At 21.9% G+C, this 23,084-nt stretch overlaps 1 protein-coding gene across 2 annotated transcripts; it reads left to right on the forward strand.

Annotated features, from left to right (window-relative positions):
• Positions 1 to 812: 812 nt before the first annotated feature.
• On the forward strand, positions 813 to 22,225 carry LOC122507865 (long-chain fatty acid transport protein 4-like). Of its 2 annotated transcripts, XM_043620822.1 has the most exons (13): positions 813 to 915; positions 1,374 to 1,643; positions 9,638 to 9,990; positions 15,664 to 15,814; positions 16,743 to 16,980; positions 17,981 to 18,215; positions 18,367 to 18,568; positions 19,572 to 19,764; positions 19,889 to 20,029; positions 20,145 to 20,279; positions 20,392 to 20,549; positions 21,027 to 21,180; positions 21,426 to 22,225. In XM_043620822.1, the coding sequence occupies exons 2-13, from the start codon at positions 1,551 to 1,553 to the stop codon at positions 21,578 to 21,580; spliced, it is 2,208 nt and encodes a 735-aa protein (XP_043476757.1). In that variant the 5' UTR covers positions 813 to 915; positions 1,374 to 1,550; the 3' UTR covers positions 21,581 to 22,225. The 2 variants fall into 2 exon arrangements, with proteins under 2 accessions (XP_043476757.1, XP_043476758.1); XM_043620823.1 differs by lacking the exons at positions 813 to 915; positions 1,374 to 1,643 and adding an exon at positions 4,073 to 4,250.
• Positions 22,226 to 23,084: the final 859 nt, after the last annotated feature.

Raw genomic sequence — 23,084 nt, forward strand, 5'->3', positions numbered from 1 at the left:
ATTTAATATATAAAGAATTTAAATTTAAATTAAAAATTTTAATTATTTAAATTATTTAAATAATGTAAATTCAGAACTTTACAATGAAAGAGATTTGTCTTTTTCTTTTTCAAATTGAATTTTAATTGTTATAATTTTACGCCACTATCAAAAAATTTAATTTGTAAAGTTTTTTTTAAATTTAAATCATTTAAAAATTATTAATTTTGAATTATAATAATTTTTATAACCTAATTATTAATTTAAAATATAAAGAATTAAAATTTTTTTTTTAAATTGCAAACGGAAAAATTAAGAGATCATTTTTTTCATGTGAAAACATAACTTAGTTTGACAAACCAGACTATGAATAATAATAACAATTAATAATAATTATTAATTTTTTTGAAAAAATATTCAAGAGATAATAATTAAAAAATTAAAAAAATTTTAATTTGTTTAAATAAATAAATAAATAAATATAATATTAAATATTTAATGAAATTAAAATCATTTGAAAATTAATTTTAACTTAATAATTTCATTATAATAAAATGATTATTTTAAAAAGAAATAATTTTTAAATCGCAGACAGGAAAATAGCGAGATAATGTTTCTCATGTGAAAAAAAAATGATTTAATGTGACAACCTAGACCTATGAAATGAATGAGGCGGGTAGTTTGTGAAATATAAGAGTTAAATGTGAAAGTAGGCTATCATTTGAGGAACAATGTATAAAAGTACAACTTCCTGGCTATATCAATCACAACATATGCCTATCATTAAGTCTAAAATACACAGAATGCAATAGGTTACGATGTAAAGAACATATACAGTTCGAACTGTAAATGGAGGGAGGCTACTATGTACCTGACAGGCCTAGCACTCTTGTCGACAGTAAAATTACTTTAGTCCGTTTCAAGATCTTTTCGCGAGTAGGTATTCCTAATATGAAAGTGATCTCGAAAAATCCACCGAAAAACACACCCCAACAATTACTTATTTATTGAACAAAAAAATTAATTTATCATTTATTTTTATCTAAAGAAAAAATTTTCATCTCGAGCGCAAAAATGTGAAAGACTAAAATGTGCCAAATTCTAAATTATTTCTATAAAATAAAACAATTTTTTAACAAGAGTTAAAAAAAACTAAGTTTTGAATAACTTTAATAATTATCATAATTTTATAGAACATATTTTTAATTCTTGGAGCAAAGAACCCAGTTAATAATATTTCAATCTATTTCCAACCGGCTTATTTTAATTTTAACTGCAAAATTTTTTCCTTTCTTTACACTTTTTTTTAAAAACTAATAATTACACTGCCAAAGTCAATCTTCCAGAAGCATCATTCTCAAAGTGAAATAAAAAGGATATTTACAATTTTTCAGATATCGAGTGTGTTTGACAAATGAGGAATACATTATTAAAAAAAAAAAGTGTGCGTGAATAAACGTAGATGAGACTTCTAGAAAAAAAGCCGGTAAACATGCGGTAAAGAAGAGAATAATAGTGTGATTATAATTTTCAAGTGACATTGTGAAAGCATAAAAATAAAAATTGTAATCATGCCAGAGGAAATTAAACCTGTTAATAATAATGTCAGTAATGGAAATATCAAGAGTGTGATTATTTCAAATTCAACAGGTTTCAAGGATCGAGTAAGTCTGTTAATATTTTATCCCGTAATCGATAAAGTGTTATAACTATCGAGCAACTTTGATATCGAATCTAATTTTTTTTTCTTCTGCAATTTATTTATGCATTTATAAATAGGGACATTTGGAAATAATCCACTATATAAATAATATTGTCCCGTATAAACTACACGGGAAAGAAATAATTATAAACGATTAAAATAAACCATTACTAGTCTGTCAAATAAATATTTATTAGAAAAAAAAATTTTAATAAGTTAAAAAAATTAAATTAAAAAAATTAATTAAAAGAAATTAAATAGAAATAATTAATTAAAAGAAATTAAATAAAAAAAATTAATTAAAAGAAATTAAATAAAAAAAATTAATTAAAAGAAATTAAATAAAAAATGTTAAGATCAATAAAAAAATTAATTTAAACACTAAAAAACCAATTGAAAAATATTCAAATCAATAAAAAAATAACTTAAATTGAAAAAACAATTAAAAAATATTTAAACAAATAGATTCAAAAATAAATTGTTTAGGTAATAAAAATGTTTATTTGAAAATAATTGTTATCTCACTCAATTAAATGGTATTCTCTTCAAATACTAAAATATTATTGGTTCAAGCAATTTTTTTTTATTTTATTTCAATAAAAATTTTTTCTTAAATCAACTGATTTAAGAAGACATTTAGTTCAAACAATTAAATAGTATTTTGCTTCAAATGCCAAAATATTATTGGTACAAATACAATTTATTTGATCTGAATCAAAATTAGTTGATTAAAGAAAATATTTATTTCAACTAATTAAATGGTATTTGCTTCAAATACTAAAATATTTTTCGCACGAATACAAATTAATTGAGTTGAAAAAAAATTAGTTGATTCAAGAAAATACTTATTTCAGTCAATTAAATGGTATTTGCTTCAAATATTAAAATATTATTGGCATAAGTATACAATTTACTTGATTTAAATAAAAATTACTTGATTCAAGTAAATATTTATTTGTTAATAGACAAATAATCTTTTACTTGAATCAAAAAAAAAATTTTCAGTGAAAATGAATAAAGAAAAAATAATATTAATTAAAATAAATAATAATAAGAAAAAACAATAATAATAATAATAATAATAATAGTACCAAATAGTAATAATATAATATTAAAAATAATATAAATTAGAAAAACTGAAATTTTACACTTCTCAATAGTTATAAATAGTTTTTAGTGTTGAATTTATTTAAAAAATTAAAAATTTTTTTTATTAATATGGCTGAATTTCTAAAGTGTGTAAATAATTCACACTTGATTTTGGAGATTAACAGGTACATAAGAAAATTCACTAATGTGAAAGCGTGTAATTGTAAATTGAGGATAAGCCTTACAAAACTTCCTTTTTTTAAATAACAACCACTTAGCGATTCGAGCTCTATTTTTTATACATAAATAATAATAATAATAATAATAATAATAATAATAATAATAATAATAATAATAATAATAATAATAATAATAATAATATAAACAATAATAAATAAAATTATAAAAAAGTTAAGTTTGAATAAACTATTTAAATAATTTTATAAAACAAGTTAATAAATCACCTTCTTTTCAAACAAGAAGCAAGAAAAAATTTATTTGATTCAAATAAACGATTATTATATATTATCAAACAAGTATTTATTTTTATAAAATAATTTTTAATTTCAATTAAAATGGTATTTGCTACCTATTAATATTGAAAATTTATAAACCAATATAAATTGTCAAAAAATATTTTAAAATATTATTAAAAATATTGAAAAAAAATAAAATTTATTTAATGATTAAATTAATTTAAAAAATATCAAAAAATATTATTTAAAATATTGTAAAAAAAAATAAAATTTATTTGATGATAAAATATAGGTTCAAAAAATATCAAAAAATATCAAAAAATATTATTAAAAATATTTTTAAAAAAATTTATTTGACGATTAAATTAATTCAATGACTAAATTACTTGATTTAAATAAAAATTATTTGATTCAAGTAAATATTTACTGGATAATAGACAAATCGTTTGAAAAAAAAAAAATTTTTAACCGAACAAAATAATTATGAAACTAATTAATTAAATTTACAATTTATCATGAATAAATGTGGAATTTATTTATTGAATAAAATTTTAAATTTTAGAATAAAATATAAACATTCAAAAGGGCGCAATATTCTTGAGCTTCCAATTTTCCTCGCGTGATAGCAGCACTAAAACGATATTGATTGGCAAAGTAAAAAACGACAAGTCGATAGTATTATTGCCCTAAAGGGTTGCTCAAAAGGATTTTTATGTTTGTTAAATAATTTGTTAAGTACCAATTGTTCATAATTAAAATTAGAATAATTATTATAATTCTCAAATAGACTTTCAAAATAATGAATGTTATTTACTCAAAAAATTATGCCTTACATATTATAAATAATAATAAACAGACATTGTAGAACGAGTTCTGCTTCTTCTTTCTTTTTTTTTGTATAATTTAGTGTGAGAAAATTTGCACACACCACGAGGTTCAAACGTCTCGTACAAAAATGCATGACCACCACTTTCATAACCGCTAATTGCGGCCTCTTCTTTCAAGTGAGTTTCCACATTTATTCTATTTAACGAAAAAATATTTGTTTAAAAAAAGAATATATATAGAAAAATTTTGACATACACTTGAAGAAATTGTGCGAAATCATTTTACTTCGAAATTTTACAGTATTCAATTTAATTCAAAAAATCATCTCTTTTTACTTTCTTGCAATTGAATACTTATATATTTAATTATTTATAGAATTTAGCTATTTTTAGATTTTATAGAATTAATAATATATGATGAATTATAATGAATTTAGCAACTAATTAGCAATTAATTTAGCAATCACGTGTAAGAAACACGTCGGTGAAGTTCGCAACGTTTATGATCAACGATTGAAAAAAAAAATTATTTTCCTACGAAAAAGAATAAAATTTTTTGTTCACAAATATTTCTTTTGTAAATCATTATTCAACATACTAACCAAAATATTTTCTATACAAAAATTAATAAAAATTTGCTTAAAAAAATATTTTTCTTATGAAATCGTTGATTATAAACGTTGTGAACTTCACCAACGTTAAGAAACATGTGACAAATTATATTTTACATTATGTTGTAGTCTATAGTTAATTTGTTTCTTTAATTATTCGAATATGAGTCTTTTTATATTTAATTTAATAATTTATCAACGAAATTTAATTCATCAAATAAAATTATTTATTAATTAAATTTTTCACTTCGTGTTAAGTCCTTGATAAAATGAAATTAAATTAGGAAATGTGCTTTATGAAGTATATGCACGCAATCACAATTAGAACAAAATTATGTCCACTACAATTGTGACAATTACTATCATCAAATTATTACATCTTCTTCGTGTACCTAACCATGTTAAAGTGGCGAATTTTTATTTCTATTATTTCTTTTCGATAACTACTCTCAATTTTTATTATTTTTTTTTTTTTTATTATTTATTTTTTATTACTTTTTATACATTTTTACAATTTATTTTCAATATTATTATTTCTATTTAATGAGTTATAATTTAATTATAATTTAATTCATTATTTAATACCTAATAAAACATATAAATATTTAAAAACAAAAAATATTATTCTTTCGACAGGAAAATTATTTTTTCACCTTTAATCGTTCATTATAAATGTCGTGAACTAGTTTTGAAGTTTTAAATCAATAAATTCAATTCATTAAATAAATATTTTTTTAAATTGAACTTAAATTTTCCAGAATTTCAATTTTGTTCTAAAAATGGCTTCTAATAATGAATTCATTCGTTTTTAAAATTTAGATTTATATCTATACTATTTTTGGAAATTTCTCTATCAAATTGAAGTAAAAAAAAAGAATTGAAGGAAATGTGAAATCATTTTTATGCAAATTATCAATATTAATCAAAAATCGTATAAATTAACGGGCTAACAATATCTTCAAGTTCAACTGGTCATTAAAAGGTCAAAGTAACTTCCGTTCTCAAACCGAAATATGTAATGTGTCTGTGTATGTGATTTAATTCATTTTGAGCAATGAATGCAAATGTTGAACTCAAAATAATCTTGATTCATCACTTTAATTATCCTAAGAATTGATTTTTTTAATATACGAATAAAAGTACGTAAAAAATTATCCAAATTTTCTTTTCCGGAAAATAAGAGGAAGATTTAAACAATTTGTTTATTCAAGTTTAAAACGTAAAAATTAGTTGTTTTTTTTATATGTAATATAAAAACAAGTTTTGCAAGTTTTACAGTTTGAGAAACAAAATTCAAGACATCGCATATAGTTGAACTTGTTATTGCAATTGCGATGCAAATATTTTTAGAAGAAGTTTAATTACTTTAAAAAAAAAATAATTTAAATTTAAATTTTTCGTTAAAATGTGAATATAAAAAATTATATATAAGACATAGGTGAATTATAATAATAAATTTATAACAAATTAATAAAAAAAAAATTCTTTTATTCTAGTCATGACTCAAAATTCTATTTTTTGTTCCAAAAAAAATATTATTGCCAAATATTTAATGTCGACAAATATAAAAATTGCGGTAAAAAAATTTTTAAAAGAAACGTTCACGTTTTACAGTTTTCTACAATATCGGCCAAAGAATTATTGATAAGGTAGTATTTGACTGTGTACATAATTTTTTTTTTATTTAAATAATACAATAAAAAAAATTAATAAATAAAACGCTTTTAATAAGTAAATAAATCACTTTCAATGAATAAATAAACAAATATTTTCAGTGAGATATTTAAGATATTAAATCTTAATAAATAAATATTGAACAAATAATTTAAACACTTTCAATGAATAAATAATTCACATTCAATTACTCTCGCAGACTCTGTCTTGGATTAAAAAAATAAATAATATGGAAAATACTAGGTTCCCAAGACTGTGTTTGGTGAGACTGATGGAGCTTGCTAGGGGGGGGAGAACCGACTCTGGATTTAATTGGTATATGCAAATAAAACATTTTTTTAAAGATTGTGACATGACGAGATGTTGGGAGTCATCAGAGTTAGAAGAAATAAGTAGAATTTCCAATAACTTATTATCTAAATTCGAGAGATTTTGCCTAAATCAAGATCTGGAGGACAGATACAAATCTAAAAGTTTAATTATGTGGCAAGATCTAGAAATGAAATTGGGGCCTCAGATTTATTTGGTGGGACGCCTGGAACTATATTTTAAAAGAGTATTTGCTCAATTCAGGCTTGCTAACATACATAGACAAAGAATTTTAATTTCCATCAATAAAAATATTAGGGTTAAATCGTGGGTTGATACCTGTTGGTGCTTGGATCGGGGCAGTCTATATCATTTCTTAGTTGAGTGTGGGGCTCATGAGGAAGTGAAAAAACAATTTTTTCCGGAGATTCAAGACTGTGACTCAGAAATTGTATTTTGGATGAGGATTATAAATACCCAGGATATAAGCTCATTGAAAAAATTTGTAAGAATGTTAGAAAAAATGTTAAATAGCGACCCCTAGCGTCTTATTATTCTGTGTTTGTAGAATGTTTTATTTTTTTGTTCTTATATTGTAGTTTTTATATTTTTAGAATGTATTGAACCGAATGGTTTGTAAATAAATAATAATAATTCACATTCAATAAATAAATAAACAAATACTTCGAATAAGCCATTTAATAATTTAAATATTAATTAATAAATATTTAACAAGGAATTAAATTAATTTCCTATTTAATAAATATTTAACAAGGAACCTAAATTAATTTCCTACTATTTAATAAATATTTTCAAATATAAATTTCTTAAATAATTTTATAATCAAAATTTAAAAAATTCACTTATTAAGTCGTACAAAATTAATTATTACTGTTCATACATTCAAAAATTTTAATAAAATTTCACGAAAGAATTCAATTATTTTCTAAAATTTTAATAAAACCTTCTAAAGAATTTAATTATTTTTTTAAATATTAAATTCTTTACAAAAATTCAATTATTTTTAAAACAATTTTAATTAAATTTCTCGGAAGAATTTAATTTTTAAAAAAAATTTAAACACATTTCGAAAAAACTCAATTTTTTTTTCTAAAATATTTTAATAAATTCTTCGAATTAAAAATAATTTTTTAAATTTAAATAAAATTACACAAAAGAATTTAATTACTTTCAAAAATTTTAATAAATTCTTCGAAACATTTCAATTATTTTTAGAAATAGTAAATTTCTTCGCAATAATTCAATTATTTTTATAAATAGTAAAATCCTTTGCAGAAGTTCAATTCTTTTCAAAACAATTTTAATAGAATTCCTCGAAAGAATTTAAATTTTCAAATATATTAATATAAAATTAATTTATATTCTAAAATTTTAATAAATAGTTCGGAACAATTCAATTATTTTTATAAATAGTAAAATTCTTCGCAAGAATTCAATTACTTTCAATATAATTTTAATAAAATTCTTCTTCATAAAATTCAATTGCTTTCAAAATTATCAATTAAAATTATTAAAAAAAACTCAATTTGTTTAAAAAAATTCAAAGAAATTCTTCAAAAGAATTTAATTACAATTTTTAAAAATTTTAATAAAATTCTTCGCGAGAATTCAGTTATTTTCCTAAATAATAAAATTCTTTGAAGAAATTCTATTATTATCAAATTTTTTGATAAAATTCTTTGCAACAATTCCATGATTTTCAATACATTAATTTTAAATTTGAAAATATTTGAAAAGAAAAATTATAAAAAAAAGTTAAGAAACAAAAAAGCAACAAACTGCGAACAGATTACCGGAACATGTACTTTGTTATTATTAATAATTATTATTATTGTTATTATTACTATTATCATTATTATTCTTATTATTTTTATACAATAAATGATTTATTTATTTTTTCTATTTATTAAAATTTATTTATTATTTTCTCTTAATTTTTTGATCGTTTAATTTTTTTAAAATTCCAATTAATTCTTTATTAATTACTATAAAATTGTTCTCCTTTCTTTCTTTTTTTTATATTATAAAATATCTGACTCTTTAGTTAAGAAAAAAATTTTCCCACTTCTCAATATAAACAATACAAATTTCAATTAACGGTTAATTCACCTCTGCCAGAGAGGGTCAAAGAATAGCAATAAAAATCTAAAAAAAAAGTCAGTTCAAGTGCATTGTTTCTCATTTTTAAAAATAAAATAATATAATGATTAAAACCTAGTCAATTTTTTATTTTTATTTCTATTGTTTTATTTATTTATTTATTTATTAACAGGACAAGTTTTAAAAAATAAGTAGTTAAAAAATAAAATAATTTAATGACTAAAACCTAGTCATTTTTTCATTTTTATTGTTTTATTTATTTATTAACAGGACAAGTTTTAAAAAATAAATAGTTAACAAATTTGTCATCTTCATAAGATTTTTATTATTGTTTTAATCAAAATTAAATAAATAAATACTTATAAATTTTAAACATTTGTTTTTTTAAATGAAAAATTTTATATAAGAGTAAATTCTTTACGAAAACTTATGTAAATTCAAAGAAAAACTGATGTGGAATTTTAATAAAAGAGTAGAATGCAACTCGGAGTGATCGTTATTCATATTAAAAAATTTCAAATTCTTTTATTAAAAAAATCGAATTAAAAATATATATAATAAGAATGCAAAAAAAAACACTTGAACTACCTCTTTTTTTTGGGGGGGGGGGAACTACCGCTATTTTTAGTCCTGACGAGAGATCTCATCTGGAATCACTTTTCTCTCTATCTCAGAGAGTGAGAGATATCATTCCTTCCTCACATTTCTCCAGACAGTTTGCGACTATTTTACGCAAACTGTTGTAAACTCTCTGTGTGATATTTTATATACAACAATATATTATAATATTGTCTACGATGAATATGTATAACAGTCTCCCGCGTGCGGTTATTTCATTTTTGTTACCAGGACGTCGAGAGAGGGGAGGTCGATTCAAGAGGGGGCAATCCCCATTCGACGTCGGCATCGGCGGCGTCGGTCAGGGAGCAAACATCAGCACCTGGAGGGCCGCGCGGCACACGTGGCATTCAACTTAGTCGGAGCCAACAACGTTGGAGTGCAGTTTGTTGTATTTTGCAACGAGTCGTGATGGCCACGCTGCTCTTGGGGGCCGGATTGGCTATTCTCGCAGCACTATGGATTTATATGGGCCCAATTTTTATCATACAACTTGTTCTCGTTGTTCTTGTTGCATATTTTGTATCGGGAGGAAGACTCAGGTGGTTCTATGTGGCCTTAAAAACTGCCCCTCGTGACATTAAGTAAGTTTTGAATTTTTTTTCTCATCTTTACTATATAAACAACAGCTAATTACTGTCCTTCAATGTCATGCCGCTAATTTTCTTTTTAATCGTTAAAAGCTACCACTGATAATGATAACGTTTATTTACACTGAACACCTGATTCAAAATCATTTTTTTTTTTTTATTTATTTTTCTGGATTTTTACGAACATATTTTGAATTCTCTCTGTGAGCCACTGAAAAAAAATATCTTTGATTCAAATAAACGATTATTTGTCTGTTATCAAATAAATATTTACTTGAATCAAGTAATTTTTATTTAAATCAAGTAAATTGTATGTGTACCAATATTTTAATATTTAAAGCAAATACCGTTTAATTGACTGAAATAAATATTTTCTTGAATCAACTAATTTTTATTGAAGTCAAGTAAATTATATTTGTAGCAATAATATTTTAGTAGGGGAATGTAGTCAAGGTTGGCCTACTGTCTAGGTAGGCCACTCGCGTTTTTTTGTCAAGTTCACTAGCGCCACCTACGCGCATTTTTGTCGAAGCTTGTCTTAGTGAAACCTAACTTTTTGTTCAATTACATTTTCGGAAAATCGAAAATTGTGTTTTCTGTGACGTCGGTACAAAAAAAGCTCAAAAAAAGTTTTGTGCATAATGTGAAAAACCATTAATAAAAGATAAAAAACAAATTGAATCGTCAAGGCAAGTATGCAGAAAATTTGTGGGACTCATGGTTGAAAGGAAAACAAAGTAAAAAATCGAATCCCGAAACGTATTTCTTTATGGTTACAACAATTCGGTAATGTTACTTACTGTCAAGGTCGGCCACTATGTGTTTAAAATGCGCAAAGATGAGGACGAGCTACTTCATTTGCAGAAACTGCAATTCTGTATAACTCATAATATAATTGATCATCTTATTAATATTTTTATTTAATTTTATTAATATTTTAGTGCAAAACTTTTTTTTATTTATATTTATTTTTTTATATTGTTTATTGTTATTATTTTGTTATTTCATTAAGTTACAAACTGTAAACAATAAAGAATCAATTTTCCGTAACTCCAAACATGTTATTTTATTTTTTAACGATTAATGCCCTTTGAATTTTAAACATGGCCGACCTTGACTGTAATGGCCAACCTGGACTACAAATTTTTTTTTTTTTAAATCTTTATAACTTTTTCATTTTTAAACCTGTCAATTTACTTTGTACAGAAAAAATGTTCCTATTAAACAGGACTTTCCAACCATATACTTCAATTGTCCAAATTCATTTTTAAAAAAAAGTTATAAACAAAAGTCAAAAAGGTGGCCGACCTAGACTATGTTCCCCTACTTGAAGCAAATACTATTTAATTGGCTGAAATAAATAATTTGTTTGAATAAACTAATTGAATAAAATAATTAAATAAACTAATTAAAATTAAAGAAATTGTTTTTAAACCAATAATATTTCACTATATTTGAAGAGAATACAATTTAATTGATTTAAATAAAAATTATTTGATACAAATAAATATTTACCTGATGCAAATAAATATATATCTAATACAAAAAAATATTTAGTTAATACAAACAAATATTTATCTGATATAAATAAATATCTATTTAATACAAACAAATATTTATCTGATACAAATAAATTCATTTGATAATAGAAAAATAATAGTTTATTTGAATTAAATATATTTTTTCGGTGACTTTTTTAATAACTTATTTTCCTCAAGTTTTGAGCGTTCAAATGAACCTTTTTCTGTGCTTCAATATTTTCAATAGTTTTAAAGTTACCAAACTGAAACTAAATTAAAAATATTACTTTAGGATTATATTCTTATTTTATGATTGTTATTATTATTATTATCATTATTATTATTTTTATTATTATCGTTATTATTATTATTATTATTATTATTTTATTATTGTTCAAAACTTTAATGACATAATAATTTGTAAGTTATATTTATTTTGTCTATTTTAAATTATTTTTGCGTTAAAAAATGTAGAAAATAAATTTTAAAAAATTACTTTAGGATTGTATTATTATTTTCTAATAATAATAATTTTTTTTCTAAATTAAAGGAAGAAAGTTAACAATTAATTAATTATTATGTTTATTATTGTTATTAATATTATTTTTATTATTGTTCAAAACTTTAATGACATAATAATTTGTAAGTTATATTTATTTAGTCTATTTTAAATTATTTTTGCGTTAAAAAATGTAGAAAATAAATTTTAAAAAATTACTTTAGGATTGTATTATTGTTTTATAATAATAATTATTTTTTTCCTAAATTAAAGGAAGAAAGTTAACAATTAATTAATTATTATGTTTATTATTGTTATTAATATCATTTTTATTATTGTTCAAAACTTTAATGACATAATAATTTGTAAGTTATATTTATTTAGTCTATTTTAAATTATTTTTGCGTTAAAAAATGTAGAAAATAAATTTTAAAAAATTACTTTAGGATTGTATTATTGTTTTATAATAATAATTATTTTTTTCCTAAATTAAAGGAAGAAAGTTAACAATTAATTAATTATTATGTTTATTATTGTTATTAATATCATTTTTATTATTGTTCAAAACTTTAATGACCTAATAATTTGTATGTTATATTTATTTTGTCTAAGATTTAAAATTATTTTTGCGTTAAGAAAGGTAGAAAATAAATTAAAAAAATTACTTTAAGATTGTATTATTATTTTATAATAATAACTTTTTTTTAAATTAAAGGAAGAAAGTTAACAATTAATTAATTATTATTTTTATTATTGTTATTAATATTATTTTTATAATAATTGTTCAAAACTTTAATGACATAATAAATTATATATTATATTTATTCGTATTTATATTTAAAAATAATTTATTTTTTGTCTATTTTAAATTATTTTTCTCTTAGAAAATTTAGGAAATAAATTTAAAAAATTACTTTACGATTCTATTATTATTTTATTTTTTTATTTTTAATTATATTATTGTTAACATAGTATTTCTTGCTATAGAAAAAATCTTTCTCAAAAAACGCAAAAATAAGTTTCTAATTTATCCAACCCAAAAGGTAATTTGTTTAATAATACAAAAAATTCATTAGAATTTAAAATTTGAAAAGTTATTTTACAAATTTATTCAAATAAATTTTTTTTTCTTGTTTTTAAAAAAGAATTTTCAATTATCGTATAGTTTTATTTTGCTTTGAAATAAAGAAAGAATTTTATGATTATCTTTTTCTAATACAGGTTTTTTTTGTAACCGCGTTAGAATGTTAATATCTATACATGATAATTATACACATTTTCTTCAACAATGTAAATATATTTTAAAATGGGAACATTTTAAAGTGTTTAGATAAGGGTGCTAAAAAAATATTGAAACTTGAAAGAAATTATAATAATAAAAAAATAATTCCTTTAATCACTTATATAGAGATAATAAAAATAAAATCACTAAGCTTTTAATTAAAAAAAAGAATAAAAAATTTTAAATAAAAAAAAATAAAAATTAATAAACAAACTATTATTATTATTAAACAATAAGAATAAGCTAGTCTAAAATTGTCATAAGCCATAAAAAATATTACAGTTAAAAAATTATTATTGTTTATAAAAACTATTTATTCAGAAAGGAAAAAATTTTTAATGTCTGTTAGATTGACTTTTATTGAAATGGATAAAAAAAATGTATGTAAATTATACAATAAACTAGTTTTGATACTTGAACTTAAACCCCTGACAAAGAATGCACCTCTTAATCTACCGGCATTAGCGCAATTCCAATAAATGTTTATATTTTCAAAAGAAAATCAATTTTGTAAAGTAATTTTATAATTTTTTTTAATATCTGTTGTTAATTGTAAGTTATCATTCAACAGTTTATTATTAATTTAATTATTTATCAAACTTGAAGAATGTTATTTTAAATTTTCGTGACGTTACACAATTAATTTACTTATACAATTTCAGGATAAAATTGATACATTATTAAAAAAGTGCTCAGTAATTTTTGGTGACCTTAAAATTTCCTGTTCGTGACAACAATTATAAAAAAAATTCATGTATTACACTTTTAGTTGTTAAAGAAGATTATTTTCGCAATGAAGATAAAAAAAATTGTATTTTTATTTTTCCCAACTACTTTTTTTTATTAAATGATGAAACTGTTTTATTTATAAGAAAGTGAAAATTTCTTGGAGTAATAATTTTCTATTGGCCAAGTACTTTCTATTTGATGATTTTGTTGTCAATGAACGTGTTAATTTTTGCAAACTATAACATGACAATAGAAAAAGAATCACTTGAAAGAAAAAGAGAGAAAGAGAAAAATAAAAAAATTGTTTTTAGTTTTAATATCTTCAACTATTAAAATCCATTCTTTATATTTTCGAAAGTATAATTATAATATAGTTATAATTGTCGAGTGTAAAGTTCACTTTGAATATTAAAACCTTCTAGTATAATCATGAATGAAATACACGAGATGCAGTTTTTCATTGTCAACTCTATTATATAGTAAAATCTCAAAACATATATTATATAGAGTAAACTAATTGTATTTATTTTATGTCTCTATTTAAAGCCCAACACTTCATAATTAAACATTTCCGATTGCAATAGTAGCTTATTCTTTTCCACACGGGAAATTAAGTCAAGTTTCACAGTAGTAAATTGACATTAATTATTATTTGCTAACTATAAAGGAGAACTTTGCACAGAACGTTCAATCTTAGCTTTGGAAAATTTATGAATATTCTGTAATTTTTTTCTTGCAACAAATGAATTCATTAATCATACAAGAAATAAAAATCTCTTATTCCTTCAATTGGATATTTTTACGGCTTGTTTAATTTATATATATATTTGTCCCACTTGTTTAATTGTTTACTAAAAAAAAAGTTTACAAAAAAAAGTTTACAAAAAAAAGTTTACAAAAAAATGTTTACAAAAAAATGATTTATTAAAAAAAATTGTTTTATTAAAAAAATAAGGTTTTATTATTTATTTCAAAGACAAAGAATTTTTTACGCTTTAAAAATTAAGTTTAAATTAAAATATAATTATCGGTTGCAAAATTAAAGAAGAAAAAAAATTTCGATCATAATACAAATTCATACAAGTGTTTTTTTTTATTTCCTCCATATTTTCCGATTTTCTTTAAAGTTTAAAATCACGTGAAAGATTATAGAACATCTTCAAAAGTGAATAACGGAATCTCTCTCAGTAGGTTGAGAGTGATTTCTAGTACAATCCCGTATTCCTTACTATGATTGAGGGAGAGAAAAAAAGAGAGAGAGAGAAAAACTCGTTTCTCTTGCATTCAAGAAAACTTGCGTACTCACTAATAAAATAAATCCGCATCTCGAAAGAAATATTCTCGACTTATTAAATCATTATAAGATTCAATCAATTCAATTATGTCAAAAAAGAGAAGTTTTTTCTCAAATTTACAAAAAATGATAAGATTAGATATTTTTTAGAAATTTAGTCGATATTAATCTACATATCTAAATACGCAGAAAATTAATTGATAAGAGATTTTAATCCTTTTAAAATAGTTTGTCATTAAGATATAATAATTTATTTATTTATTTGGATTCAAAATTTATTTATCGGATAAAAAAATATTTTTTTTGTTCATAATACGATAAGTAACTAAAAATTTGTTTTCAGAGCTGTTAGCCGATACGTCAAACTTCTTTGGCTAATTCGTGGACACGACAAAAAAAATAGAACAGTAGCTGATGTTTTTCGCCAAAATGTCGAGCGTCATCCTAATAAAGTGTGTTTGATATTCGAAGACCAAGAATGGACTTTTCAACAAGTAAATAAACATTTTTTTAACAATAAAATTAAAAATAATAATATCCCCGCTAATATTCAAGCAAATAAACAAAAAAATAATAATTAAATTATTTTAATTTAATTTTAATTTAATTTAACTTTAATTTAATTTAATTTAATTAAACATTTCAATTATTTACATTTCAAAAAAAAATCTTAATTATCGAAATATTTAATATTAATTTAATAATAATAATTAAAATTTCAAATTGAAAAAAGAAATCATTTCAAAGTTAACTGTTTCTGTAAGTGTTCAGTTAAAATTTATGCAGAGTTTGTGTTAGTTTATTTGCGCAAGATAAATACATTTCCACTCTTACATTTGTTTAAGTTTCAATATAAATTTTAAAGCAAAGAAAAAGTTCCAAAATTCTTTCATCATTAGAGGTAAATGTTTGACAATATCATAAAAGATACTTTGTCAATTCTATTAACACGTGATTATTTAATTATTTCTTGTAATATTTGATCTACTTGATTTATCATTGAATAAAAAATGTTAATTACGAGCGAAAAAAAATTATTTTATTCAACTAATCAGTGACTTATCAAATAAATCTTTTTGAACTAAATAATTGCTGTTTAAATCAAGTTTTTATTAATTTATATTTTATTATGTTTCGATATTTTTAATCAATTTATTTGTTCGTATTTATTTATTTATTTATATTGTTCAATTTATTTATTAAATTTATATTTATCAATATTTTCTGAAAATTATTTTTTAATATTTATTAATTTATTTATTTGTTCGTATTTATTTATTTATATTTTTTAATTTATTTATTCAATTTATATTTATCAATATTTATTAATTAATTTATTAACATTTATTAATATTTACCTATTAATTTATTTAATTAAATTTTTTTTAATACTCTTGCTAAATATTTTTACTAAATTTGCAGGTGGAGGAGTTTAGTAATAAAGTAGCATCGACATTCAAAAATCATGGATACCGGAAAGGCGACACAGTGGCGTTATTTTTGGAAAATCGGCCAGAATATGTGGGAATTTGGCTTGGACTTAGCAAACTTGGAATTATTACACCGCTGATAAATACAAATTTAAAAAAAGTTTCCCTATTACACAGCATTAACACCGCGAAATGTCAAGCCTTAATTTATGGTTCGGACTTGGCAGATGGTAAGAAAATATTTTTTTAATAAAACAATTTTTTAAATAATCCAAAAAATTTTAATGTTCAAATAAACGAAATATTTCCTATTAAAAATATTTTCCTAAATTTTCCTAATTACTAATTGCAATAGAAGTTGATAACTTAAATTTTACATTTAGAAACTTTAAAATTAATTCGTTAAAAATTTTTAACGTTCAAATAAACGAAATATTTCCTATTAAAAATATTTTCCTAAATTTTCCAAATTACTGATTGCAATAGAAGTTGATAATTTAAAGTTTACATTTAGAAACTTTACAATTAATTCTTTTTTGACAGTGACGGAAAATTATTGTAAAATATATTTTCTTTCAAAAAAGGTTCACAAGGGTCAATAAAAACTTAATTTGAAGAAAAAATAAATAAACGTTCATTTGAACATTGAGAACTTTAGGATCATTTTTCTTAATTCAGTTTTTCAAATTGTCGATCCATGTAAAAAAATTAAAATCACCTATCAGTTCAATAAGAAAAGAAAAATTTTTTACATTGACAATTTTACACTTAAATATAATTTTATCATAAAATTTAAACCCTCAATGTACTTCTGGCCTAATTCACTCGCAAGATCTAAAGAGATTAAGTCACGCAACATTTCAAGGAAATTTTAAAATGACGAAAACAATTTTTGTTTGATTAAAAAATTACACTTTAGAAAATAATCTATTAGTTCAAGTATATCCTTGACAAATTAATGCTGTACGATTTCTATCAAATTTTTGTAACATTATAAAAGAAAATTAGAAATTAGAGGAAAATTAGAAAAACAGAAATTAAAAAAATTAGAAAATTAGAAATTAAAAAAAATTAGAAAATAAAAAAAAGAAAATTGACAAATTAATACTGTACAATTTCTTTCAAATTTTTGTAAAAGAAAATTAGAAAAAAAAATTGAAAAATTAGAAAAAAAATTAAAAGTTAGAAAAAAATTTGCAAAAAATTAAAATAAACTATTTTTTATTGCAGCTGTTACGGACATTGCATCTTCTTTGGACGCAAAACTTGCTCTCTACAGATTCGACGAGAAACCAGGACTACAATCAAATGGTTTAAAGGAGAAAGATCTCACTGCCTTTTTAGCAGATGCTCCTACAGTCCCTCCAGTTATTCAAGAAAAACCATGCTATCACGATAAAATTTTGTACATTTATACCAGTGGCACAACTGGACTTCCTAAAGCAGCTGTAATTACAAATTCAAGGTAATTACAAAAAATAATAATTTTACATTTTACACCTAATTCCTATTATGATCGAAAGTTTTTTTTTTTTCTTCAAAAAACTGAAACTAAAACTAAAATTTTACTAAAGTACAATGCAACGATAATATTTAATTTTGCATATTTTTTTCAGATTTATATTTATTGCGAGTGCTATTCACTATTTAGTGGCTTTTCGAAGTTCTGATAGATTTTATACTCCATTACCTCTATATCACACTGCGGGTGGTATTATGTCAATAGGACAGTCTCTTCTGCATGGAGGAACAACAATAATTAGAAAAAAATTTTCAGCCAGTGCATATTTCAGTGATTGCGTGAAATATAAATGCACGGTAAAAATATTTTTGTACTAAATTCTTTTTTTTTACTTCGAACACTGAAAAAAAATTTATTTTATTCAAATTAACGATTCATTGTCTATTATCAAAAAAATATTTACTTTATCAAATAAATATTTACTTTGCCAAATAAATATTTACTTTACCAAATATATATTTACTTTACCAAATAAATATTTACTTTATCAAGTGAATATTTATTTGGTAAAGTAAATATTTACTTTATTAAATAAATATTTACTTTACCAAATAAATATTTACTTGAATCAAATAATTTTTATTTTAATCAATTAAATTGTATTTGAACCAATAATTTTAATATTTGAAACAAATATAATTTAACCGATTTAAATAAAAATTATTTGACTCAAGTGAATATTAATTTGATAATAGCCAAGTCATCGGTGACTAGAATCAAATAATTTTTTTCCAGTATACATTGATTTTCATTGAATTAATATTGCTCTAAAATTTTGAACGTTTAAATGATTATTTGCAAAAGAAAATAATTTTTTTCTTTTTTAATATTTTCAATAATTATTACAGTAAATTGCAAAATAATGTAAATTCAACATTTACTCAATTACTCACTAAATTTTAATTAGTAAAAATGTTCACTAATTTTACTTTTTGCTTTTGAATTAGTCAATTATACTAATAAATTAGTAGAAAATAATATTTATTAGTAAAATTTACTATTTATTAGTAAAATTGACTATTTATTAGTAAAATTATCTAATTTTTTAGTAAAATTGACTGATTCAAAAGCAAAAGTCAAATTAGTGAACATTTTTACTAATTCAAATTTAGAGAGTAAAAATTAATTAGTTTCAATTAATTTAAAATTAGTTCATAATTAATTTTTTTATGCAGAAAATATTTTTTCATAAAATCGAAATTAAAAGTAGTAATAAAAACAACTTTCGCTTTTACATTCAAAACTTTAGGAACATAAATTAATTTGCAATTGGATTTTAAAAGAATAAATTTTTTACAGGTTTCTCAATATATCGGTGAAATGTGTCGATATATTTTAGCAGTTCCCCCAAAGCCCGAAGACACACAACACCAAATTCGAACAATTTTTGGAAATGGTTTAAGACCCCAAATATGGCGAGAATTTGTCGATCGATTTAAAATTCCTCAAGTTGCCGAATTTTACGGCGCTACTGAGGGAAACGCAAATATCGGTAAGAATTTCAATTTTCCTTCCTTGTTCTTTTTTTATTTCTGTATAATTTTTATTCTAAACAATAAAAATCTGTTGTTTTTTTTGGGAGATTCGCTAATTTTACCAATTTTTCAAATTTCAAGTTAACGTGGACAATACTGTTGGTGCAATTGGCTTCGTATCGCGTATAATTCCGGCTGTGTATCCAATTTCGATAATTAAAGTTGACGCCGATGGGGAGCCTGTCAGAAATTCAAAAGGACTCTGTCAAGTTTGCAAGCCAAGTAGGTTCAAAAATAATACTATCGACTATCGACTAACTAAAAAAATTTTCGAAAAAATTATCTAAAAAAGAAACAAATAAAAATTAATGATTACTAACGAATATTTTTTCAACAGACGAACCCGGTGTGTTCATTGGAAAAATAACTAGTAATCCATCCAGAGCGTTTCTGGGATATGTAGATCAAAAAGCATCCGAGAGTAAAGTAGTTCACAATGTATTCACAAAAGGAGACTCTGCCTTTTTATCCGGTCAGTTTTATTCATTTTATTAGTTCAAATTAAAAAAAAATTATTTTCCACAAATTATTTACATGTGGAAAATAAAAATTATACGAATTAAAATATTAAATTTTAATTACAGGTGATATTATCGAAGCAGATGAATTTGGCTATTTATTTTTCAAAGATAGAACTGGAGATACATTTCGTTGGAAAGGGGAAAATGTATCGACGTCAGAAATTGAGGCAATTGTCAGCAATCACATTAATTACAGAGATTGTATTGTATATGGTGTTGAGGTAATAAGCGAAATGGAACAAAATTTTTTACAGTCACTTCAAAATTAAACAGATTTAATTAAAGAAGAGATTAAAATTTATAGATTAAATTTATTTAAATAATTGTTTTAAGTTTTTAACGTTAAAATTTTAACGTTCAAAAGAGTAATAAAATAAAAAGACAGTAAAAATGTGACAACATTTTTACTGTCTTTTCATTTTATTACTCTTTTAAATTTGTATTTTATTAAAGAAATTTTTTTGTAATAAAACATTAATTCTTTATCTAATTTAATTATTTTCCACTTTAGTATAGTAATTTTTGAAGTTTGATTAAACAGAAAAGATATTTCTTTCTTTTAAACGTTCAAAACAAATAAATAAAATAGAAAACTTTTTTATCTCTAAAATTAAAAAAGAGATTAAAATTTAAGAATAAAATTCAGCTTTTCATTATTTATTAAAAAACTAAATGTTAATAAATTGGAATTTTTTTAGATTCGAGGGGCAGAAGGCAGAGCTGGAATGGCTGCAATTTACGATGAAAATGGGAGTTTAGACATAAAACGTTTGTCTTCTGACATTAAAGAACATTTACCGAGTTACGCAAGGCCGCAATTTGTTAGAATATTAACGAAAATTGATTTAACAGGTGTTTATTTATTTAATTACTATAATATTTATTTAATTTTCATTTTATATTTTTTTAATACTTATTTATTATTCATTTAATATTTATTTAATATTCATTTAATATTCATTTAATATTCACTTCATATTCATTTAATATTTGTTTAATATTTAATTTATTTAATTCAATTACGTTCTATTAACTTCAATTCTTCTAATTTTCCCAACATCAACTACTTTTTCTCAAAAGCTTTTCGATTTTTCCAGGAACATTTAAATTAAAAAAGAAGGACCTCCAAGAAGACGGTTACGACATCAAGAGGATAAAAGACAAAATTTATTACTTAGATCCAAAGGAAGGCTATCAATTAGTAACATCAGAAATTTTCGATTTGATTCAACAGGGCAAAATTCGATTTTGATTTAGAAAGAGAAAAAAAATTCCAAACTGAATTATGAAAATAATTTCAACAAAGAATTGCTGAAATTCTACGTCTTCAAAATTAACCTAAATCATAATGCAAAAACTGTGAAAAGTTGTGCATTTAAATTTTAATTACGAAACATCTAGAAAAAATAGATGAGGAATCAACGAGAAAAAGAAAAATTAAAAAAACACTTTTTTCAAGACCTAAATCCACTAATGCTTCGAACGAAATTTCACCAATGGACAAAGAAATTCCAGTGTAAAAATACAGCTCAAGATGATTTTTTTCAAATTGAAAATTGAAATTTAAAAATTTCACAAAAATACATAAATATATACAATCTATGAGTGAAATTCAAAGACTGCTTTCAATTCTATATAATGAATATATAGAGAATCAAACGACAAAAGAGAAGAAATGCCTGTGAATTGCCCTTTTTCGAAAAATCTTCCACGAGATGTTAAAATATTAAATTTTAACTTAAGGAAGAAACAATACTTTGTAAATACGAATGTGCTTTATATACTATTTTCAATTTTGAGAAATGTGAGCAAAAGGTTTTTATCAAATTTAGAATTAAATAGAAAATTAATAATTATAAACAGACAATTAAACATATAATGTAACATATAAAAAGAAAGTTTAAGAATTAAAATTCTTCATTCATCAAATATTTCCTGATAAAAATTTCCAATTCAATACAAATTAAATTCAAATCGAGTTAAATCAAATTAAATTCAATAATAAAAAAAATTTCTAACATAAGCTAAAAAAATAGTCTTTCAATTGCGTCCATTTCCGATACGAATCTCAAAAATAGAAATTTTATAATAGTAGAAAAAAATTTGTTATTCTTAAAAACTAGTGAAAAAACTTTTTGCAAACAATTTTCAGTGATATAAAATTAGTTACATGTAAATATGTAAAACTATAGTGCTTTGAAGAAGGTAGCTGGAGATACCTTGTACCTATCGCGCAATAATTAATTTTATTATAATTATCTACAGATAATAATATATTATCATAGGGTTTCTGGTCGCATCAATAATTACTTTTCAAGACATATACTTTAAATTAAATTTGTTTCAAAAAATTAACAAACACTTGTTTTTGTTAATGTAAATGTCAAACAGTTTTTTATAAAACAATTTTCTTATCATCCAGAGAAAAATTTTATCGAAACGAAATATAATTTCTTTGAACTAAATAAAAGTATATTCATCTCAGAGCCACTAAATTATTTTTTAATTTGAATAAAAAATTTTATTCGACACAAGTAAATTAGAATCGAATAAAATTTCTTTTTGAACGAAATAAAATTTATTTAAACCAAATAAAATTTATTTGAACCAAATAAAATTAATTTACACCAAATAAAATTTATTTTCACGAAATAAAATTTATTTAAACCGAATAAAATTTCTGTTTGAACCAAGTAAAATTTAATTCGAACCAAATAAAATTTCTTTGAAACGAATAAAATTTATTTGGACCAAAT

Source organism: Leptopilina heterotoma, unplaced genomic scaffold (genome assembly GCF_015476425.1).
Source record: "Leptopilina heterotoma isolate Lh14 unplaced genomic scaffold, ASM1547642v1 Lhet_52, whole genome shotgun sequence".
Classification (NCBI taxonomy): Eukaryota; Metazoa; Arthropoda; class Insecta; order Hymenoptera; family Figitidae; genus Leptopilina; species Leptopilina heterotoma.